Below are 24,713 nucleotides of genomic sequence, written 5' to 3' on the forward strand. Positions count from 1 at the left end.
CACTCAGAGAGGTCCTTGAAGACTCATTCATTCGTTCGTTCATCCATTCTTTCAAGGAGTGACTACTAAATGTCAGGTAGCGTGTGGGCTCTTGTACCCAACTCAAAGGGCTACAAGGAGCCTCTCTGGCCAACTCTTACCCTCTCCACTGCCCCCCCCCCCCCGCCCCCCAGCCACCACTGACGTCAACCCCTCTCAGCTCCACCTGGGCTCTGGTTTTAGTTTTAATCACCCATCTGTGTGACTTGTTCACCAATCCTCCCACACCTTCCCCCAAGCCATGGAACGCCCATTCTTGGTTATTTCTTGTGAAGGCTCAAAACATCGAAGAGGGGTGAATGACCAATCAACCCCCACCTCCTCATCGGAGGAACTAAAGCACAGAACAGGGAGGGGACCATCCGGCCCAAAGTCCTCAGGCAGAAACCAGGCCTTCGCCAACCGCGAGGACTGCTAGGATCTCGCACAGCTCTGCGACACGCCTCGGACCCGGTGTAGGGTTAACTAACCTACACCAGCCCCCGGCCCCCGGCCCCATCCCATCGCTGCCAGCGTGTCGGAGAGGGTCCCGGGAGCGAAAGGGGCAGGCCGTAGTGGGGCGGCGCCCGCACCCGCGCCGTAGGCCATGGGGAGGAGGCCTCAAACTTAGGTTGCGGAGGATCGCACGTACGGGCGGCCAAGCCTAGGAGGGTGCGGCTGCTGCTGCTGCTGCTGCGCGGCGGGAACTACAAATCCCAGGTGGCGCGGAGACACAGAGGCGGAAGGGGTGGGCGTGGGCGTGGGCGGGGCGAGGAGGGACGGGCCAGAGCGGCCGGAGGGCCACGCTCTGGCTGCAGGCACTGCGAGCGGGAGACCATGTCCGGGAGCAGCAGCTGCAGCCAGACCCCAAGCCGGGCCATCCCGGCCACTCGCCGGGTGGACCTCGGCGACAGCGTGCAGCTGCCGCCCGGGGACTACAGCACCACTCCCGGCGGCACCCTCTTCAGCACCACCCCGGGAGGTAGGCGCGGGCTTCGGGTGCTCGCCGCGCGGGAGGACTGAGTGGGCAGAGCGGGAGGGGTCGGGAGTGGCCAGTTGGACGGGGCGACCGGGAAGAGGGGCGCGATGACTGGAAAAAAGGGCACCACGGACGCAGCGAGGGTCACGAGCGGATGGCCGCTTCCCATTGCCTGCCCTCTGAGTGCGTCCTCCGAAGCCCCGGCTGCAAACTACCCCAATTCGTTTCCTCCTGGGAGAGACAGCCGAGTCCCCCTACCCAGACGGATACGCACACTTCCAGAACAACCACATGCTGAGGTGTGCTGCCTCTTGTGGGTGTGGGGCGTACTGAGGTAAAATAGCTCCGGCTCAGGGTGGCCTGGGAGCAAGCAGAGGCCTGGCCTGGGGTTTCTAGGGGATGGGATGGGCGTTCTTTTTTTGGGGTAAACGACTCTTGCAGAATCCCTTTTTCCTTCCCGAGGCGCCCCCAGTTTTGCGTTGGGCCTCCGCCTCTGACGAAGGATTTGGGCCGAGGGCTCTCTCCTCCAGCAGCGCCTCACCTGCACCTGTGGCAGGTTGCCCACTTACGCATGTGGGATCTACGCAGAGGGACCTGGGGCCGCGGGCAGGACTGTGCAGAAAAACACGTTCTTCTGTCCAGGGGGAGGGGGAGCCTTGTGACCTCCCTGAGTGTATAAGGAAGAGGAAACTGAACTGGCACGGGTTGGGGCCAGCCTTAGGCTGCCCCCGGGAGCCAGGCATTCCTCCCAGCCCGGGAGCCCCGGCGCACAGGCGCTGATGAAACCTGCCCGCACGTTTGCATGATGAAATCCTCGTGGCTCACCACTTCCCTGCCATCCCCGCGCTGCCCTCAGCCCGCTTTGCTCTTCTCCCCTCCCCTAAGCCCTCCTCCACCGCTCCTGCCCAAACTACCCAAACTACTCGAAAACTACTCGCAGACAGTGGCGCTCCGTTGAGAGGCACGGGTGCAGGTGGAGCCAGGGGAGCAGCAGCGTCGCGGGCCACATCACATGCTTATTTTCTCAGGCTGCGGTCCCGCCATCAGCAAGCACAGCCAGATCCGAGGTCTTGAGCCGTTTGATCCAAAACATACAACGTTAGAACTGTTAGGAATCACAGATGTACTTGTTTCATGAGGCCCCAAACTGGAAAACACATGTCCCTTGTCCGATGTCACACCGTTTTCTCAGATTGAACGAGAAATACTATCCAAGTGTAGAGGGGAAAATGCTCTCTCTTCTATTAAAAATGATCCAAGGAAAAGTTCTCAGTAAGCCTTCTGTCCACCCTTGACTCAAATTCTCTTTCCATGCTATAGTTCTTTTGTAGTCCATTTGGTCTGCTTTCTCTGTGTCATACTGTGTCCGCCAGGATCCTTCCTGACAGTTTTGGGGTTCTTCAAGTGAGGGTGTGCATCTCTGATCTTTTCAGAGTGGGCACTGAGGCAACCCTGAAGGCTCAGAGGTGCCCTTTTCTGCACTCTTTATTGCTGGATGGGGACAAGTCAGATTGGAAGGCACAGCCAAGGGCACTGTTTACAGGGAACTCTGATCTACTTCTCACCTTGGACTGGGAAATGGGTTTTTTGTTTGTTTTTGGTAAACCTCAGCATATCTCCCTGCCTTTGAAGGTCTCTAGTTGGGAGAGAGGGAAAGGGGCTCTGAGATCAGAGTGTAACTCTGTTTCTCAGGCCAACTGGAGGGAAGCTAGCAGTGCCAGGAGCCTAAAGCCAGCTTTCTTGTCCTGGAGTGTCCAGCAGGACAGGCATAACGCACAGGCTGTAACCTGGAAAAACACACCTTGTTTTTGCCAAAGTCAGCCAGTCTGGTCTGCCTCAGTTAGCCAAGGCTTGGAGTCTTCCTCCAAAGCCCGCTTCACCCTACTTCTTTGCCAGGGCAAAGAAGCTTAACCTAAGGAAAGGTCATTTCTGGCACCCTTTTGCTCTAGCCTTGAGTGCTCTTTCTCATTCCTCAATATACATGTGAATTACCTGGAGACCTCATTTTAATGTTTATTTTTGAGAGAGAGAGACATAGCGTGAGAGGCAGAGAGGAGTCACAGAATTCGAAGCAGGCTCCAGGCTCTGAGCTGTCAGCACAGAGCCCGACGTGGGGCTTGAAGCCACGGACTGTGAGATCGTGACCTGAGCTGAAGTCAGACGCCTAACCGACTGAGCCACCCAGGCACTCCACCCGGAGACCTCATTTTAAGTGCAGACTGTTGATTCTGTAGATTCTGCCATTGGGCCTGGGATTCTACACTTCTAACCAGCGCCCAGTGATTGATCTAAGTACTACACTGAGTACTCAGGAATGGGTAGAATGTGACTTCCCTCACCTTTGCAGACCTCAGGGTCTGGCAAAATGCTGCTGCTCTCCAAGTAAACTTCTTTTGAGGTTGGGTTTGGCATCAGCCCTCAAACCAGGCTCTGGAGAGAGTCTGCACAGGTGCCCATGCTAGTTTCTTTGCAGGTGTCAGGCACTCTTGGAGTGTCCACAGGTCACTCTTGCTGGGAATGGCTCTGCAGTGTTTGTCCCCAGAGGACCAGGAGCTGTGGTTGATTTGAACCATCTCATTCCTCAGGCTCCAATTTACTTTCCATGGTCATTAACCTTTCACAGGCTAAACCACTGATCTGATTAGAAGTCTGGAGAACTTCAGAGAAATTTGTTGAAAGGAATGTTGCATATGAATGTTTGAGGCTTAAAAATCACCAGTGACACCATAGCCCCACAGAACCTTTGAATGGTCAGAAACCTTCCACCCCTCTCCCATCAACCTCCATGTTCCCCATTTCATGTTGGATTATTTGACCCCAAAGCCACTAGGGTTGCTTGGCTGGTAATCATACCTAAACCCTGTAACTGGGTAAGGTTAATCAGAGGTAGGCAGGTGGGGCTGCAGGTGTTAATGGCACCCTGATATAGACAAACAAAGTCTATGCCCAGAAAGCTTACCTTGGAGCAGCTCCCAGGTCTTTGGCTATAGGACAGACAGTGCTGGGAAGAGGAGGAGGTGGCCTGGGCACTGAAGCTAGAGCATAGCCAGTGTCCGGAGGCCTCGGTCACACAGTGGGAAATTATGTCTCCTAATTACCCAGGGTCGACAGTAACTCTGATGAGACTAGGGTCTCATTATTCTAGATGGGTTAAAAGAACTTGGACATTAAGGCAGTGAGGGAAATGTAATGGGCCCTCTTCTCCCATTGAGCTGAGCTTCCTATTAAGACATTTAGAACATTCCACACTGTGTCCCTCATCAAAGACTTTGACGGGGAGCCCTGGTGTGGAGCACCCCAGACTCCCTTTGATGCCCACCAGACTCAATGTGTTTAAGGCATTGACCACATCCAGAACCTGGAAAACAATCTGACCTCAAGGGCTTGGCTTGCTACTTAGGAAGATGAAGACACACCTGAAATAGAATTAGGAGCATCAAAGTTGTAGCCGTAGAATGAGGCAATTAGGCAGATACCCCCACCCTTCATAACCAGTAGAACTTGTATGATTCTCATTGTGAGAATTGCCTGCTCCAGGTCAGCAGCCTGCTAAGTCTTACATTCTAGCAATGCACACACAGCTGTGAGATTTTAATTGCCTTCACATTTTGTTGTTGCTTTTGTTTCCAGTATCCTCAAAGGATGGCAGGGCCTTATTTGAAAGAAGAGTTTGATCTTTTACATATTGATTTTTTTTTTTTTTTTTTTGAAAGAGCAAAAAAGTCCTCCATTACCAAATTTAGTAAAAGGACAGGCAGGGTGGTACCTTGTCTACTGTTGTCATCACGCAGTGAGGCCTTTTCTGGTGTGGGTCTTTAAAGTTTATTTATTTATTTTTGAGAGAGAGTGCAAGCGGGGGAGGGGCAGAAAAATCTGGAGCACAGAGTCCTATGCGGAGCTTGAACCCATGAACTGTGAGATCATGACCTGAGTCCAAGTCTGACGCTTAACCCACAGCCATCCAGGTGCCCCTCTTGTGTGGGTCTTTATTTGATATCCTTGCAAAAGAGCGGGGAAGGGGCAGCGGGACCGAAAAAAGGATTGCTTCCCAGGGCGCAAGTTTTGAACCAGGAGTGTTCATTTTCACGCCTACGTTTTACGTGTTCACACAAACAAAAAAACCTGTTGCTTTCTGGGCTTAGAGCCACGCCAGTGTTCTTCCTCCGTTATGATTCATGACAAATGAATCACATGTGCTTGTTTACATGTTTGTTCCCTGGGTAGATGGGAAGTTCTTTCCGAGCAGTCTTACTCATCTTTGTATTGCAGTGACTGAGTGCTGAGTCTGGTGTTTAGCAGGTGAAGAGTTGAAAAGAATCCTGGAACGACCGTATTCTCAGGGTAACCTAGTTCCTTTGCCACTGGGCCTGGGTCTGAGCTGGCTTAATGAAGACATCTGAATTTTTCTTTTCTGCTCTTTCAGTTGCAGGGCATAATTGCTTACCTTGGAATGTCCCAGGGGCAAGACTAACTTTCCCTGAACTTTGTCACTTATCCCAGTATTGCTAATACTACTTTTTCCAACTATTGCACAGAAAGTAGAAGGAGGTAGCCTTTATACTGAACGTGTCACTACTGGGGCCAGGGTCTCAGACACTGGGATTGATGCTCCTTATTTACTTGTTTGCACCCAACCTCACTGCTAGGCAGGAGTAAGTCACATCTGCCCAGGTCATTTGGATGCTCCAGGACATGGGCAACACAAGGTGTCTTGCAATCCAGTGCCCATGCCCCTGAAAGTTTAAGAGAGTTCAGATACTAGGCCCTGAGTATCACAACACTTAGTAACTTCAACAACAGCAACAGTAAATTCTTTAGGCTGATTGGGCATTTTCTGATGATCTCCCTGAACTCACTCATCTGGCTGCATACAGTTAGAAGCTAGATTGTCTGGGGCTAGAAGGTCCAAGATGGGCGTACCCACATATCTGGGGCATTGCTGGGGACACCTGGAAGGCTGGGAGTTCTCTCTTTCCTCTGTATTCTATTAGTCAAAGCAAGCCACAGGGCTACCCCAGATTCCAGGAGAGGGGAGATACCAGCCTTGGAATGAGAGGAGCCTCCTATAGGGACAGGGATGGGAAGAGTCACGGGGCCACGTTTTCAGGCAGTCTTCCACAAGGGCCAAGCCTCAAAGAGTGGTCCTTCGAGGGAACTTAACTGCCCATCCTGCTGTGTGGCCGCTCAGGGCCAAGGCCAGGTATTAGAAGCAGACCAGAACTGCAAGCCTGTGAATTGACTCTTGGGTTAAGAACTGAAGACACCTTCCTGAAAACACAGAGTTCTCGATCCGATGCCCCGTTTTCAAGGCCTTATGTTCAGCTCCACAGAGCAAACTATGTGGGTGGCCATGATGCCAGGCCACTGGGCCATACCTTCCACTGTGTGTCATGCCCCTCCTTGCTAACTGCTACCTAGCCTGCCTCCTCTTTCCTCCTCAAAGCAGCTAGGCTTTGGGAACTCCCTTCAGAGGAGCCCACGCTTGCCCACCCTGCCCAGCACTTCCATCTGAACATCCTTGATTTTCTGGAGCGCTGGCAGTAGGATGGAGTCAAGTTCTGAGGCCAGCGGTCCAAAAATGCGTAGGAGTGAGAATCCCGGGAGGTGCAGGTGCAGGTGGGTTCAGAACTCCCCTTGGTTTCCTGGTGACACATACAATGCGGAGGTTAACCAGGTCTTTTGCCTTAGAGAGAGTGCGTGTGTGTAAATCAACTTCTCTCTTCTGGTCTTTGGAATAAAAGGGGAAGGCAGGCCTATCTTAATTTGCTCAAGCGGCCATAACAAAATAGCACAGACTGCGTGGCTTAAACAACAAAAATTTATTTTCTCACAATTCTGGTGGCTGGAAGTCCAAGTCAAAGTGCCAGAAGGGTTGGTTTCTCCTGAAGCCCTTCTTGATGGTTACAGATGACCGTCCTCTTTGCTGCCACTCTATGTGGTGTGTGTGGTATCTCCCTCTCTCTCTTATAAGGACACCAGTATATTGGATCAAGGCCCTACCCTAACAGCCTCATTTTAACTTAATGACCTCTTTAAAAACTTTATCTCCAAATTCAGCTACATTGAGGCTGGGAGTTGGGACTTCAGCATATGAATTTGGATGCGAGGGGTTGGGGGGCAATTCACACAAAAAACAGAGCCCCTCCTCTTTCCAACCACAGCTTTTCTTGCTGTGTAAAGGGAGGCATTTCAGATGGAGGCTTAACCTGCTTGGCCTGGGTGCATTTTGAAATGTTTGGTTGGGGTGGGTGTGAGGGGGGTGAGGGAAGGGGAAGGAGCTTGGCCAGCCCTTAGAATAATTATTCCAGCTATTTTGTTCTGCACATTTCTGTAAAAACTTTGTCCCTCCCACTTAATTTTCAAAAACAAAATTTTTATTTTGATGTTTATTTTTGAGACAGAGACAGACAGACTGTAAGCAGGGGAGGGGCAGAGAGAGAAGGAGACACAGAATCCAAAGCAGGCTCCAGGCTCTGAGCTGTCAGCAACAGAGACCGATGCGGGGCTTGAACTTACAAACCACAAGAGCATGACCTGAGCTGAAGTCAGACTCTCAACCAACTGAGCTACCCAGGCACCCCTCTCCTGCTTAATTTTCAAATAAAACAGACTCTTCCTCACATGTCAGGGCCTCAAAGGGAGGGACTAGTGAGAGGGCCCTTTGTTACTCACTGATTGCCCTCATTTGGTATTTGAGGATCTTCATGAGATTCCCGGCCCCTAAGAAACTTCCAGACTTTGGTTCTCTTTGCAGAGCTGGTAGGGCCAGAGATGAAGAAAAATCTCAGACCAAGCACACCCTGATTGTCTCCCCAAGATTTTCTCCTTGACAAGGTGGCTCTGCTTGCTAAACAGACTGCTCAGCAAGGAAAGCCACCCTGACGCATCGAGCTCCTGCCTGGTGTGTGGCGGGCGGTTGGGAGCCCCCCCCACCCACCCACCCGGTAGACCCCGTGTGTTGGCCTCCAGGTTGACACAGAGCCGCTGGCGAGAGCTGAATGTAAAATTATCCGGAGTATTTTGTTCACAGGCTGCTGGCTTGCATCCGAACGAACGTAGGCATTTGAGCCTCCCCCAAGCATGTTGTGAAACACTCTCCCTTTCCCTGGAATGGGAACAGCAGTTCTAGGAATTCTGTTCTTGTACTCTGGCTCGGCCTCACGTCCCCCCCCCCCCCCCCCCCCCCGCCCAGGGGAAGAATGTTTCCATCAGGAGAGGCGCAGGGGAAAGTGAGGAACAAGCAAGGCTCAATTTACAGAAATCCCTGCCAGCCCCATTTTGAAGCTGAGTGTGGCTACTGTGGGAAAATGGAGAAGAGATCAAGGCCAGCCTCTCTCTCAGGGAACATCCTGTTCTGGCCAAACACTCAGAAGAATAGGTAGCAGTCTGGAGACCCCTGGAATGTTCCCAGTTGCCCATGCTGGCTAAGGCACGGTAGCCTGGTCTGCCTTGCTAGTTTTAAACAGAAGTTGGTGTTTAGGACTGGAGGCAGTACAGGTTAGGTCTGCCCCCTGGATCGCCATGGAGGGGACAGCCTTTCTGAGCCTCAGCTTCCTGTCTGCCAGTTGAGGATACTGTATCTCCCTTGTGGGGAGTGGGGGATGGGGCACTAAGACCTGGCCTGTCAGGCTATGAGCAGTGATTTAATCTCCACACTACTCCTGTGAGGTGTGGATTTTGTTAGTACTGTCCTCTTAGAGCTGCAGAATTCAGCAGCCCTTGAGAGTTGAGGGGCTGTTACACGGCACACCCAGGTTTGAGCCCAGAACTTGTGCCTCCAAGCCCCGTGCTGTTTGCACCGCACTGAGCACCTGCCAACCAGGAGCTCCTAAAAATAATGGTAGTGTATCAGACCTGGAACAGACCCTAAAGATTACCTACAAAGCCTGGCACATGGTTGGTACTTTAAAAATAGTTTGAATGAGCCTAGTACACTGCCCTTGTTTACAAGTGAGGAAAACAGACCCGAGGGGAATGTCTGCATTGCTTTGTACATTCAAAGAAACTGCTGTCACCACAAAGCATGTCTTGAGAAAAAATACCATTCTTGGATTTGGCGCACATCTGAAGTTTTCAAAGTCCCAAATGACACTGGTTACCAAACGTGCCGAAGCGCATGTTGGTTCTTGAAGCATGTTTCCGTGGGCCAAAAATAGGATAGAGGGTGCCCTTACCCTACCCCTTTCACCCCCAGTCTCTTTTTCCAGGGTTGCTTACCTCCCCTCTGATTCGTCCCAGCTCTGACCATATAATTGGTCCCTAAATCATGTCATCTGAAGCTGTGCCAGTCATAATAGCTAGGATTTGTTTGCTGTTGTATTCCACACCATAACCCTATGATGTAGGCACCATCATCATTGTCCCCATTCTACAGAAGAAGAAATGGAGGCACAGAGAGATTGAGTAATAACTTGCCCAGGGTCAGAAGAGTTAGCAAATGGGAGAGCTGGGTTTCTAACCACTAGACTGTATGGGGAGAGGAGCTCGTATTCATCCTGGCGTGTTGTACCCACACCCTCTCTCTACAGGGCAGGTAACTCTTGCAGCCCGCTGGACTTAACATCTTCCCCACATGTGTTTATGTGGTGACGTATTTAAAAGGCTTTCACTTTGGGGCGCCTGGGTGGCTCAGTTGGTTAAGCGTATGACTTCGGCTCAGGTCATGAGCTCAAGGTCCGTGGGTTCAAGCCTGCTTCAGATGCTGTGTCTCCTTTTCTCTCTGCCCTTCTTCTCTCTCTCAAAAGTAAACAAACATTAAAAATAAATGAATAAAAAGGCTTTCACTTAGAAAATAGACTCAGTTCTTCTCTACAAGTAGTTCAGAACCAAACCTGACTGCTACCCCAGCACCCAGCAGGATCCCAGCTACACAAATGGTTTGAAGCATGGGGGGCGGGGGTCTGCCTCTGTCCTTTTCCTACCCTGCTGGGAGGCAAGTTCTGGATACCCCTGCTCTGTACCTCCAGTTTCTCCAGTCTAGACCACCCTCAGTCCATAGACCCATACCACTTTGGGAGAGTGCAGAATTGGGGTGACACTGATTTCTCTGGATGCCTCTGACTTTTGGAGGGCTTGCTGTCTCTGTCCACACTGGCACACACAGGGTAGATCTCTCCCCTGTCTCTGATCCCCACATATGCCTCTGCTCTCAGACTTTACCCACTTGACTATAGTTGTTTGTTTACAGATCTTTCCAACTAAATTCCGAGTGAGATCAGGAAATTGTTCTTTACATGCCTAGCACTTGGCATGGTGCTGGTACAAAGGGGTTCAAATACATGAGACCAACACACCTGTTTGGGGATGCAGGATCAAGCAAAGATTGATAAATGTGTAGGTGAGGGTTAACACTTGTCCATGGAGGTTAACACTTGTCCCTGGATTGGTCCCTATCCTTGGATACATGTCCTGGGAGTTACAGTCTAGCATGGACAGGGCCTAGCACACAGCCCAGAGAGGTGCTGGAGGGACGGGCTCACCACTCCACTTACCCTGCCCAGCAGAGAGCCCCCTAGGCTTTTTGTGGGGAGTGGGGGGAGTCTACCTAGTTCCAGTCAAGGCCATTTTCACTTGACTTACTAGAAAAGACATTCTGACCCTATATCCTTATTTATTTGTTTGCTTAATGCCCTATGTGTTAGCGTTTTGTATTAAAAAACAAAATATGCTCAGCGTAAAAGATGTTCGTTGTGCCTTGATCCTTATCTCACCCCCAGAAGTGACCAGACACAAAATACATACAGTTCTGTGACTCTTCCACACAATATGTTGCAGACAATGTGCACTTGTTCCAAATAGTAACCACACAGCACCGAATTATAGGTCTGATCCATAATTTAACCTGTCCTTTAATTTAAAAAATAAATCAAAGTTTTATATACATATATATGTGTGTGTATAATTATATAATTCTATCTTCTTTTGTATGTACTTGATTTTTTTCTGTAATACAAGTATGTGAACATTATTTGTAAATTGTTTATGTAGGTAAGTAGTTAAATCTCAAAATTACTGAAAGCCTCCCAACAAAACAGTAACCCCGTACCTCTCTCCACCCCCATCTCTTTAAAAAAAATTTTTTTTTTACATTTATTTATTTTTGAGAAACAGAGCGAGACAAAGCATGAGTGGGGGATGGACAGAGAGAGAAGGAGACACAGAATCCAAAGCAGGCTCTAGGCTCTAAGCTGTCAGCACAGAGCCCGATGCAGTGCTCAAACCCACGAACCGTGAGACCGTGACCGGAGCTGAAGTCGGACGCTTAACCAACTGGGCCACCCAGGCCCCCCCCCCCCCATCTCACTCTTTAGATGCAACTAACATTTTTCAGCCCTTTCTTTGGGGATTTACTTCCATATTTCTGACTTTTTCTTGACTTTTATTGATAGTTGAGGACTTATTGTTTGTACACCCTCATCTCTTTTTTTTTAATGTTTACTTTTGAGAGAGAGAGAGGGAGAGTGCGACCTGGGGGAGGGGCAGAGAGAGCGGGAGACACAGAATCCGAAGCAGGTTCCAGGCTCTGAACTGTCAGCTCAGAGCCCGACATGGGGCTTGAACTCACAAGCTGTAAGATTGTGACCTGAGTCGAAGTCGGAGGCTTAACCGACTGAGCCACGCAGGTACCCCTCTCATCTCTTCCTATTCCCTAATTTAATTATATCACAAATTAAAAAAAAAATACACATTATTTTTATTACTATGGCCCTTGATGAGCCAGGTAGTTAATTATTGTACAACTTAGAAAAATAGAGTTAATAATTGCTTCATTTTAAAATGTAATTCGTTTTCAGGGGCCTGGCTGGCTCTGTTCGTAGAGCATAGGACTTTTGATCTCGGGTGTGAGTTTGAGCTCCACATTGGGTATAGAGATTACGTTTAAAAAACGTGCTTACACTCACTTTGAGGACCCCAGGTTCAAAAGTAACAGTGTTGGCCCTACTTTGGGGTCTAAGAATAGGCGTGATGGGTGAAGGACCTGGACTGTGGCAAGTAACCTGTTACAGACTTACAAGGTGGCTATTTGAGGCTTCTGGTGAAATCTGCACATCTGTGCTTCATATCTGTTTCCTACCCTCTAACCCACACCTGTGCACTTGTTCTGTGGTTCTGGTGTCTCATAATATTACTGGGTAGCCAGAAACAGGTGCAAGTGCGTTGAGGTTTTTGCTGTGTTTAGCATGATCGGCAAATTGTGAAAATGTAGAAACACACAGAAAAGGTCCAGTGCAATAAAATAAATGCAGAGCTGGAAGTGGACTCCCTGGGGCTGCTAGACTTGGTATGTGGGACTGTGAGCCTGTGATGAGCTTCTCGTCCCTGTATAGATGCAGTGTTCTTAGCCTTAGTGGAAAACCTTGGTTTGATGGTTTCAGCCTAGGGGGGCAAATAGATTGTAAAGGACAAAGCAGTATTTCGGTAGCATAGACCAGTGCTAGCCCTGTCTGTCTATTGAAATAGAGAAATGGACTTAGCTTAGCCACAGAGGTTTAAACTATCTGGTTGCCCCATACATTGACACAACCCGGGGCTCGGATACACAGTTGTATTTAGAGTTTTGTGGTCTGCTAGCCTTTCCAGCCCAGGAGCTTTTGGACAAACCTTTGTCCTTGTGTGAGGTTCGTTGTTGGGATTTTGCGTTTGTTTTTGTGAATATTCCATCCCTGAGCTTTGCAGGTAGACAGATGTGATGCAAAACTCACATTCTGAGGTGTTTCTTGCAGCAGAGTAATTGGTTTGCAGGAATAAGTCACGCTTTTCCGCTCAAGGGGGGGGGAGGGGTGGTAATCCATGGGATAAGCTAAAGTTAAGTTGTTAGAAGAATTTTATTGGAAATTTTAGCTTTGAGCTTTGTTGCTCTAGTTCCTGAAGTAACTTGGAGATGCTCCTCAATTGTCCATCCACTGCTGTGATTCCTTGGGTCCCACCCATTCTTTTACTTTAAGAGAAAACAAGTAATTGTTGCAGGAGTGTCTGTATTTTACAGCTGCCCTTTATAAGAAGCACTTTTTCCAAATAAAACAATTTTTTAAAAATGTGCTTAGTTAAAGGATGCCTGGGTGGCTCAGTCAGTGGAGCATTTGACTCTTGATTTCGGCTCTGGTCATGCTCTCACAGTTCATGGGTTCCAGTCCCACCTCGGGCTCTGCGCTGACAGTGTAGAGCCCACTTGGGATTGTCTCCCTCTGTCTCTGCCCCTCCCCCACTCACTCTCTGTCTTTCAAAATAAATAAACATTTTTTTAAATTTTTTTTAAAGTTTTTTTTAACGTTTTATTTATTTTTGAGACAGTGAGAGACAGAGCATGAACAGGGGAGAGTCAGAGAGAGGGAGACACAGAATCTGAAACAGGCTCCAGGCTCCGAGCTGTCAGCACAGAGCCCGATGCGGGGCTCGAACTCACGGACCGCGAGATCATGACCTGGGCCGAAGTTGGCTGCTTAACCGACTGAGCCACCCAGGCGCCCCAATAAACATTTTTTTTTAATGTGTTTGGTTTTCATTCAGGTGAGTCTCCCACACCCTCCAGTACCTCTAAAATACTAAACAAAATACAGTTTTACACACAAATTCGACTTGTGGATTTATCAGTACATTCTTTCCTTCTGTCCTGAACTGACAGGGTTTGGTGGCTCTAGAACGGCTCTAGTAGCTGCTGACATGAGATCTCCTGAAGCCCTTCATCTTATTCTAATTTTGTTACAATATTCATCCTGTAGCTTTCTGAAAATGTTTCTATTATACTTTTACTTGGTTGGTATTTGGCTGGGTATAAAATGAGGCCAAAATGAATTCTCCCTGGAGATTGTGAAGGCATTGACCCACCATCTTCAGGTTTCCAGCCTTGCCATTGAAAACATTTATGCCATTTTTATTCCCAATCCTCGCGTGCACCTGCTGTTTTCTCATCCTTTCTGGAAGATTTTAGGATCTTTTTATCCTCAGTGTTGTGAAATTCTACAGTGAATGTTAAGTTGGTGTTTTTAATTCATTACACAGGATACTCAAGGGGCATTTCAAGACTGATCTCTTTCAATTCGGGAAATTTTTCTTCCCTTTTTGTCTTTTTAGGTAAATTCCTCTTAGCAGTTTGTCTTTTCTCTCTTTCTTAACTTCTTGTTATCTGATGCTGGATTTCTAATTTGGTCTCTTTTTGCCTGTTATTTTTGTCTTTCTGTTCTTTAAAGTCTTTAAAAAGTTAGGGTGCCTGGGTGGCTATGTCGGCTAAGTGTCTGAACTTCGGCTCAGGTCATGACCTAGCAGTTCAAGGATTTGAGCCCCACATCGGGCTCTGTGCTGACAGCTCAGGGCTTGGAGCCTGCTTCAGATTCTGCGTCTCCCTCTCTCTGCCCCTTCCCCGCTTGCGCTCTGTCTCTGTGTCTCTCTCTCAAAAGTAAATAAACGCTAAAAAAAAAAATTCTCTCCCTCTATCCCTATCTCCCACTCACTCTCTCTGTATCTCTGTCTCTGTCTCAAATAAATTAAAAATATATATATTCTTAAAAAAAAGGTCTTTAAAAAGTTGAAAAGTTTAAAAAACAGTAAAGTCTGGGGCGCCTGGGTGGCTCAGTTGGTTAAGCGCCTGACTTTGGGTCACATCGTGATCTTACATGAATTGTAGCCCCACATCAGCCTCTGCTAATAGTGCGGAACCTGCTTCGGAACCTGTCCCTCGCTCTCTGCCCCTCCCCCATGTCTGCTCTCTCTTTTTCTCTCTTAAGCTTGAACAAACAAACAAACAGTAAAGTACCTTAACTGTTTCCTTCTGTTGGTTTGTTTGGATCTCTCCTTAGATGTAAGCTTTTCTCAGAAATGTATGGAGACATCTGGCTGGTTATATTTAAGAGTTAGGCACTCCAGAGCTGACTGGAAGCCCTTTGTGAGGTCTGGAGGCTGGTGGGTTCAATCTGGTGGCTAGCTGGTATTTTTCATTGGGAATCCCCTTCCCAAAATCAACTTCTTTTTTTTTTTTTTTTAATATTCTGCATTTTTTTTTTACGTTTATTTTTATCTATTTTGAGAGAGAGAGCGCCCACAAGAGCAAGCAGGGGAGGGGCAGAGAGAGAGGGAGACAGAATCCCAAGCAGGCTCCTCACTCTCAGCACAGAGCCCGACATGGGCTTGAACTCTGTGAACCAGAGATCATGACCTAAGCTGAAGTCAAGAGTCAGATGCTTAACTGACTGAACCACCCAGACACCCCCCAAAATCAATTTCTATTGCTCTTTATTTTTGCTGTTTATTCTAAAGCAGAGCAGGGAGGGGGGTGTGAGGCTCACCATTCAGGAGGTCAACCTAAACTTAATTTCTCTGTCTCCCCTCCCTCCTGGGGTGAGGGACATAGGGGAACTCTCCCCATTCCCATTTTCCATGTTGACTCTAATTCCTGAACCTTCCTGGGGTTCTTCAGAACCCCGCTTCCTGGTGTAATGTCCACCCCTACCTCCCTGCATTAAAATTTTTTTTTTAACATTTATTCACTTTTGAGAGACAGAGAGAGGTAGAGCATGAGCAGGGGAGGGGGAGAGAGAGTGAGATACAGAATCGGAAGCAGGCTCCAGGCTCCGAGCTGTTTGTTAGCACAGAGCCTGGTGCGGGGCTCGAACCCAGGAACCTCCCTGCATTTAGATGCCACCCTCATCCTCTCTGTTAGAACTATTCCTCCATTCACTTTCTGTCTCCATGTATTGTGATTTGGGGTAACAGTTTGAGCCCCACTTGCTGCCAACTTGAGTATGGGCTTCTGTTTCTTGTTTTATTTCTCGGTGTTTATGAGACTTTTGAGAGAAGCATCAGGGAAAAAAGTGTCTTGGCTTTGCCATCTTAGAGCCGCCTGGATCCTCAAAAGCTCTTCATGATCTTGTTTGTAGAAGCTTAATGGAGTTGGATCATGTTCCCTAATATAGAGAGAAAAGGTAGGCCCTCGGCTGAAAAGGATTATGTGGAGACCACGGGTGTGATACCCACATACCCCAGAAGACCACACCTGACCAACACCCAAGGAGCTGCCTGCTGCTCAGCGCTTTGTAGGGACCTTGGCATCCCCCCCCCCCCGCCCCCCGCCGGTTTCCATTGCCTGTTCCTGTATGCAGGCCAAGTCCCCAGCTCCTGGAGACTGCGTTTCAGCCAAGGGTACCTATTTTTGACGATATGAGACTGTATGTTTTGCTGTTTGCCTCATCTGTGGGAGACATAGGGAGTTTCCAGAAGATCACTGTTGCCATGTATTGGTGGATCCCATGAAGGGACAGGGGGAAAAAAGGGTTAAAAAGCTAAAACTGCTTCCACAGGAAACATTTCCACTACATTGATCTCCAGCTCACATTCCTCACTGACCCCAGATGAGTCAGTGGGGGTTAGTGGTCCCCTCCTAGGCTTGACACCTTGCCAGCTGACTTTCTGAACACCACTGTTCCTGCCCCCCACGTGGCCTCCCTCCCCAGCTGAAATACTCCCACAGTGGGCATCTTGGGAACCACCTCTGCTGGCATTTGGTTTCTGGATTTTATTAGCACAAATGAGGATTCCTATTTTTAAACAAGTGCCCTACCTAGGTGGAGGGCAAGGGGCACAGAAGTTCTTTCTTTTTCTCCTTTAAGTATAATTAATGACTTAAAAATCGCCCGGTATAGACCCCCAAAGAACTGAAAGCAGGCTCTCGAAGAGATAGTTACACACCCAGGTTTACAGCAGTATTATTCACACTAGCCAAAAGATGGAGGGTGAATAAACAAAATGTGGCATATCCACACAATGGAATATCATTCAGCCTTAAAAAGGAAGGAAATTCTGAGACATGGCCAACAATATAGATGAACCTAGAGGACATCATGCGAAATGAAATAAGCCAGTCACAGAAAGACAAATACTGTATAATTCCACTTATACGAGGTACCTGGAGCAGCCCAATTCATAGATACAGAAAATAAAACGGTGCTTTCCAAGGCTTAGCGGGGAGGGAAATGGGAGTTGCTATTTCATGGGTGTAGAGTTTCAGTTTCGCAAGATGAAAAGCATCTTGGAGATTGGTTGCAGAACACCGTGAAGGTACTGAACACTGCTGAACTGTATACTTAGGAATGTTTAAGATGGTGAATTGTATGTTATTTGTATTATTCCACAATTACAGAAAAATTTCTGGGGGCTAGTGGCCTTTAAAGAGCTTCTCCAGGAGTGCTGACCCCCCTCTTTTGTTTTTTGAGACCCTTGGATCTCCAGCTCTTAGGTTCCACTCAGATGGGGTCAGTTCCCTATTCTGTGGTAAACAAACCAACAAAGAAGCAAAGCTGGAGGGAGGCCAGGACAGGGGAGACTCTTGCCGAGCCTTGAAGATTAAGAAACAGAGAAGAGTGGTCCCTCTCTGAAGCCAAGGCATTTACCCTCAAGGAGAAGGCACTGTTGTTCTCCATTTGTAGCCCACTGGGCTCACAGCCCTTCATGTTACAGACGAGGAAACTGAGGTTCAAACGGGGGAGGAACAGAGGTCTGTGTGCACAGGGTCACACTACTGGCCAGTGGCTGAGCCTAAAATGCAGCCTGGGTTCTGTGTTCTTTGCTTTACACTGTCAGCACGGAGCCTGCTTGGAATTCTCTCTCTCTCTCTCTCTCTCTCTCTCTCTGCCCCTCTCTCTCTCTGCCCCTCCCTTGCTTGCACTCCCTCTCTCATTCTCTCTCTCTCTCTCAAACTTAAAAAAAAAAAAAAAAAGAAATGTGAACTGTGAACTTTAGCCCACATAGTGATGATGAACAAGACTCAACTTCAGCATCATTGCCTCTCAGCCAAGGAGAGCAAGGCCTGGGTAACTTAGGGCCAGAGTCAGACTAGGACATCCTGCATGAGTAGGCCAAGTGCACGTTTTGGTGTCTCTGACCATTTTTCTGCTCTTTAGCATCCTAGCCCTCAGCAGAAGGACCCCGACCCCACGCAAGCCTACTCAGAGCCCAGAGATGCGAATGAATTCCTCTCTAGGATGCCACTCACAGAGAGCCAGTGCTCAACATCTGAGACGGGAGTCCCTGCTGTTGGGACAGCACACTGTCATAGCCTTTAAGTGAGGGAAATACTTGAGGGCTATTGATAAGGAGGGGCATTCCTGAAGTCTAAACCATAGCTTCTAGCTGCTTCTTCAGGAAAATACCAAATGGCGGATGACCTTGGTGCTGCGGAAATGGGAGGCCAAGAAGGCTTCCACAGAGTCTTGGGCAGTGGCATCTGTGGCCAGGTTGGGGCCGTGGAGCTCCAGGAGGCAAGGCCAAGGACAAGGAGTGGGTCTGTATCACCAAGCTGGGCTGCCTAGTCAAGGACATGAAGATCAAGTTCCTGGAGATCTGTCTCTTCTCCCTGCTCATCAAGGAATCTGAAATCATTGACTTTTCTTGGGGGCATCCCCCAAAGATGAGGTTTTGAAGATTATGCCGTGTAAAAGCAGACCCGTGCTGCCAGTGGACCAGGTTCGAGGCATTTGTTGCCATCAGAGATTACAATTGACACGCTGGTGTGGATGTTAAGTGCTCCAAGGAGGTAGCCACTGCCGTCCAAGGGGCCATCATCCTTGCCAAGCTTTCCATCATCCTGGTGCAGCAAGGCTGCTGAGTGGGGGGGAGACAAGATCAGCAAGCCTTATATTGTCCCATGCAAGGTGACCGGGTGCTGTGGCTGTGCTGGTGCGCCTCATCCCTGCCCCCATGGGCTGCACTGCCACCCTGGGCAACTTCACCGTGGCTACTTTTGATGCCATTTCCAAGGTCTACAGCTGTCTCACCCCTGGCCTCTGGAAAAAGATGGTGTTCACCAAGTCTCCCTATCAGGAATTTACTGGCCATCTTATAAAGACCCACACCAGAGTGTCTGTGCAGAAGACCCAGGCTCCAGCTATGGTCACCACATGGTTTTATACAAGAAAAGTAAAAGGAATTAAAGCTTGTTAAAAAAAAAAAAATCAGGAACACCTGGGCGGCTCAGTCGGTGAAGCATCCAACTCCCGACCTTGGTTCAGGTCATGATCTCACGCTTCATGAATTCGAGCCCCACATTGAGTCCTGTGCTGACAGTGCCGAGCCTGCTCGGGATTCTCGCTCTCCTTCTCTCCCTGCCCCTCCCCTGCTTGCAGTCTCTCTCACCCAGAATAAATAAATAAATATTTTAAAAAATATTTTAAAAGATCATAGCTTCTAAACTCCGGGCACTTATTCCCTCTGTGGTTTGCATTACAGTTGCAGCTTGCATTCTATATTAAGTATTTCTCCTTATATCTTGTACCTTTTTAACTTAGTTTTTGTTACTTTATTTAATTACATGCATTATTTATAACATACATACTACTATATTAAATTATATCCTGTTATGTATTGAAAGGAAACTTGATATCACGACCATATATGGAAAACCTGATCCACTTACCATAAATAGAAGGTAACTATAAAAAGAAATATGACACCAAGAGAGTTTTAAATTCTATCTGGATTCCACTGCCTGCTGAAGGCTTTGAGCCTGAGACCTGCTCTTTGTTGAAAAGGAAGAATCAGGAGCGTGAGCAAGGTGTTTAAGATAAGTTACTAGTACCACATTGGTGCTTTAGAGGTAATCCTGATTAAATAAGAACCCAACATGAATCACCTCTCATTAGTCACTGTTCTTTGATGAAATCAGCTGATTCTCCCACCAGAATCCCGGGTCCTGGACTTTAGAAAATTCTCCTTTTTAAGGTATCACTCAGGCAGCCATCCTCACAGGATGGCGGGATGGGATGGGTCCAGGGTGTGGGTGAAGGACCAACTCCCTCAGAGGGAAGGGAAGAGGGAGTGGGTAGAACACAGACCATGTGCGAGCCCTGAGGTGCAATGACATGTCAAAGCAGGTGTCACAAGGGGACACGCATAGCAGGAGAGCCTTTGGTGGGAAAGGTGGAGCCCATGTGGCACTCCTGTCCACAAAGCCCAGGAAGGGAAGTGTTCTCATTTTTACTAGTCTGGGGGAGTCACTTAATTTTCTGTTGGCTCATCTGTAAAATGGAGTTAAAGGTTCTGGATATCCCTGGGGCACCTGGGTGGCTCAGTCGGTTGGGCATCCGACTTTGGCCCCGGTCATGATCTCACAGTTTGTGGGTTCAAGCCCCCTGAGTAATAACACTAAGCACTGGTTAGGTATTCAAGCCCCACATGGGCTTTAAGGAGAGAGCCCTGGATGTGCTGATCCGAGGGGAGGAAGCATGGCATGGTGGCCTTGCCAGGCCCCTCTTCCATCAATGTGCCCCACATGATGGCGTTGGTGGTTCTGAGGCAGCAGAGTAGGGCTGCAGCCAGACACCTGAATCTGCATCACTCCTCTTTTCCTTTTTTCTTTCCAAATGTTTATTTTTGAGAGAGAGTGCTAGCGGGGGAGGGGCAGAGAGAGAGGGAGACAGAGGATCTAAAGAGGGCTCTGTGCTGACGGCAGAAAGCCTGACACGGGGCTCGAACTCAAGAACCGTGAGATCATGACCTGAGCCGAAGTCGGACACTCGACTGACTGAGCCACCCAGGTGCCTTCCCTTTTTGTTTCTTTTCTTTTCTTTTTTTTTTTTTTTAAAGTAAACTCTACCCCAAAGGTGGGGCTCAAACTCATGATCCTAAGATCAAGAGTCTCATGCTCTACCAACTGACCCAACCAGGTGCCCCAGTCTCACTCCTCCTTGATCTGGCTTTTGCAGAAAAACTTGCTGCCTCTGCTGCAGCCATGCCTCAAAGATGTGGAAAATGCACAGGCAGGAGGTTTGAGATGGCTTTTCCAATGTCCCTGCCTCCTCCCAGGTACCAGGATCATCTATGACCGGAAGTTCCTGATGGAATGTCGGAACTCGCCTGTGACCAAAACACCTCCACGAGACCTGCCCACCATTCCTGGGGTCACCAGCCCTACCAGTGATGAGCCCCCCACAGACACGAGACAGAACCATCTGTGCAACAGCCCAGAAGAGAAGCCGGCAGGTGGTGAGTGGCCGGGCTTGGCCAGGCTCTCCCTCGGGAAGGGAACATATGCAACCCGTGGATCCCCTTCAGAGAGGAAATTTCACGGGGGGGATTGATGGTGGCTGCCCCACCCTCTGTGGAGCAGCTTAGAGTGCAGAGGTGGCATTGGGGGACAGTATTGTCACCAGTGCCAACTTTCCACGTGCAAGGGGCCCAAGAACTCCAGGAGAGGTGACTTGGCCCCATCAGGTAGTCTAATTAGTGGAGAGCTTGTTTGAAATGAGGGGGACTCCACACAGCAGCTTTCATAAATAAGTATAACCCTTTGTATCATTGTATTAAAGCATTTCTGCTTGTCTGCCTCATGTGGGCCACACCCACAATGTGCATGTGCAGGAGAGGACTTCTCAAAGATACGGTGTACTTGCCCTCTAGGAAATCACATGTCTGCAGGATCAGAAAGGCATCCAGGATGGCTTCTGTCAGGGTATTGGTCCACTAGTGGATTCTTGATGAAGACATGTAGAAACCGTGCAGGCGGTTATTTCTGCAGGTTTGACACTGGGCAGCTAGGTCCTTCCTGGTATCTCTCCCCACCTTCCCCCTAAGTAATCAGAGCAGCCACCCTGGTAGAGGGCTGTGTGAATGCATTCTTTGTGGTATCATGACTAGCTAGCCAGAACGTCTGAGTGCTCCCATTGTGGGAGAACACAGTGTAAGCACTTGCAGATGACCTGAGTCAGATTGGAACCCTCTGACCCTTCCCCCGGAAGGCAGTGCACCAAGCCCAGACAGGAAGCAACTGGGACCTCAGGCTGGGCTGGCCCTGCTGACAGCAGCAGAGCCCATGTACCCAGGGCCTGCAGGATGTGATTCATAGTTACCCAGCGAACCCCACAGCCATGACAGGCAACCCTTGCCTTGCCTTTCCTTTCAGACTTGGACAAGAGCGGGAGGGAGGCAGAGCTGGGCACACACAGAGCCGAATGAAGGACGGCACCAGGCAGTGTGGCTCCCTGCCTTTCATTAGAGGATGCAGAGAAAGATGAATAGATTCATGTGGTCAGTAAGGTGGTGCTTCCCAGCCACTCACTTTTGCCTCAAACCAAAAACCGGAAGTTGAGGATGAAGGTGGTCACACCTGACATTGCTGAGCCAGCACTGCCTGAAGGCTATCCCTAACCCCTCCCAGTTTCTGGAGCAGTGATCCCCATAGCAAATGCAATGGTGGCCCAGAGGTGCCCCAGGCTGACAACCCTTAACCCACAATAATGGCCTAAGAGTTCCATTGTGACGGGGTGGTAGGGATGGACATAGTTTTTCATTTTGCTGAACAGGCTATTAGCCAAAGCTCCTAGCCTTGGACCATATATTTGTGTAAATATAACCAGAAGAAGTGGCCAGTTTCCCCGTGGGGGCCAGAGCCGGCATCTCAGTATATAGAACCAGAGAACAGCCTTACCCAGGAGATCATGAATGAGGCAGCTCCATTTCAGAAAACAACTTCCTGCAGCATGAGTTTCTTGGAGATTTTTGTGGAAAGAGTTAGGGTGAGGGCAGTGAGTAGCTGAACTACCAAAATAACTCCTTTACTGCAGAGTCAGGCTATTCTGCAGGCAATTGGACATATGCCTAGTAGGTTGTATTACCATTTTCTAAACCACAGCTGACACAGTTGCTCAAAAAAGTTTTATGTTTAAGGAATATTTTTCTGTGAGGTGTTTTTGTTTTAATTTTTTTTTAAGTTTATTTGTATATTTTGAGAGAGAGAGAGAGAGAGAGAAAGAGCACGACTGGAGAAAGGGCAGAGAGAGGAGAGAGAATTCCAAGCAGTCTCTGCACTGTCCGTGCAGAGCCTGACACGGGGCTCGAACTCATGAACTGTGAGATCGTGACCTGAGCTGAGATCAAGAGTCAGACGCTTAACGAACTGAGCTACCCAGGTGCCTGTGAGGTTGTATTTAAGTCAAATCCAAGTAACCATTCACTTTTATTAAAAACAATAAAAATTGGCTCAATTGGTTAAGTGTCTGACTTCAGCTTGGGTCATGATCTCGTGGGTTTGTGAGTTTGAGCCCTGTATCGGGCTCTCTGTTCTCAGTGTAGAGCCCACTTTGGATCCTCTGACTCCCTCTTTTTCTGCCCCTCCCCTGCTCATGCTTTCTCTCTCAAAAACAAATAATACATTTTAAAAAATAAAAATCAGTGGTGGCTGGGTGGCTCAGTTGGGTTAAGCGTCCAACTCTTGATTTTGGCTCAAGTAATGATCTCACGGTTGTGAGATCAAGCCCCAAGTCAGGTTCTGCACTGGGCCTGGGGCCCTGCCTAAGATTCTCTCTCCCCCTTGCCCTCTGCCCCTCCCCCGTTTTCACATGCATGCTGTCTCCAAAAAATACAATTTTTACTTTATGTTTTTTAAATATTTTTGAGAGAGAGAACGTGAGTGCATAAGTCGGGGAAGGGCAGAAAGAGAGAGGGACAGAGGATCTAAAGCGGGCTCTGCACTGACAACGGAGAGTCCTATGTGGAACTCGAATTTGCGAACCATGAGATCATGACCTGAGCCACAGTCGGACGCTCAACTGACTGAGCCACCCAGGTGCCCCCAAAATAAAATATTTTTAAAAAACAATAAAAATTGTATGAAATTCGGGACTGCCACTTCTTCTGTGGGGATACCTGGTCTCCCTTCTTCCTTTGGGACTAGGGAAGAGAGCACAGCTGGACAGGGAAACTTCAGGCCTGTTTCTAGGAATTCCTAGTGGAGTTCTGCCCTCCCTCCATTCTCCTAGTCTTGTAGGAACAACAAAATGAAAAATAATAAACCATCTCACTGGCTTCTAAAATGTGAGCCCTACCATTCACCCATTGCTTACCTGGCCATCTGTCCCTTCTCTCCCCAGGTGAAGAGTCACAGTTTGAGATGGACATTTAAAGGACCAGCCATGGATTGAGTGATGCCTCTGGGCCCCTCTGGCCCTTCTTGGGAAGAGTAACACCAGCCAGATCTTTTGCAAGTTCTAATCCTGGGCAGGCGTTGAGCTTGGGGCCGGCCATCCCGGCCCTCTGCTCCCTTACTCAGGGCACCTGCTCCCCCTTCCTCTTCGTGAACACCAGCAGATACCTCCATGTGCCTCCATTCATGCACCCTAAGGGGAGTGACTCTCAGGAGCACACCCTGCAGCCCAGGGCCAGGAACTGGACATGGAGGAGCCCTTCTGAATGATTGTCCGGCTCTTCCAGCCCCATCCGCTGGGGGCACACCCACCCCTTCCTTAGGTCGGTGTTGTGGGAAAACTGCCCTCCCCTCCTTCCCTAAGAGAGGAAATAAAAGCCACCTTCGCCCTAGGGCCAAGAATTGGCCCCTGTCTGAGCTCTTTTCAACTCCATGTGGATAACTAACCCCAACTACAGTTTGCATGGTGCCTCTAAGCACTTTCCTATACTTTTCCCATTGCTTCTCACACTGAACCTGTAAGGTAAGTAGGCTAAGTGTTCTCCTCATTGTACAGCTCAGAGAAGTTAAAATCACATACCAGTAAATGACGGATGGCACTGGCTTTGAGCTGTGCTGCTCTCCATCTCTTGTTGTTCGGTGCTGGGTGTGATTTCTTTTCTGGGCTTTGTCCCCCAAGCCTGTCAAGTGACCCGGTCACCTTCATTCTGTCGCCCGTTCCCTGCAAGAGTCAAAGGGGAAGAACCTGAACCTTGGCTGATACAGGCATGCAACCCTCATATTTGTCCAATGATCCCTTCATGTGAGCTGTCA

The 24,713-nt window shown here is 48.8% G+C and overlaps 1 protein-coding gene and 1 pseudogene across 1 annotated transcript; both read left to right on the top strand.

The window, feature by feature from the left end:
• The first annotated feature begins 787 nt into the window (after positions 1 to 787).
• Positions 788 to 24,317, top strand: EIF4EBP1 (eukaryotic translation initiation factor 4E binding protein 1). Its single transcript, XM_060653594.3, has 3 exons — positions 788 to 1,000; positions 20,786 to 20,965; positions 23,848 to 24,317. Exons 1-3 carry the CDS (start codon positions 856 to 858, stop codon positions 23,877 to 23,879), a joined length of 357 nt encoding a protein of 118 aa, XP_060509577.1. The 5' UTR covers positions 788 to 855; the 3' UTR covers positions 23,880 to 24,317.
• Positions 18,156 to 20,779, top strand: LOC132691821 (small ribosomal subunit protein uS5 pseudogene; annotated as a pseudogene).
• Positions 24,318 to 24,713: the final 396 nt, after the last annotated feature.

The sequence above is a fragment of the Panthera onca genome, chromosome B1 (assembly GCF_046562875.1).
Source record: "Panthera onca isolate mPanOnc1 chromosome B1, mPanOnc1 haplotype 2, whole genome shotgun sequence".
NCBI lineage: Eukaryota > Metazoa > Chordata > Mammalia > Carnivora > Felidae > Panthera > Panthera onca.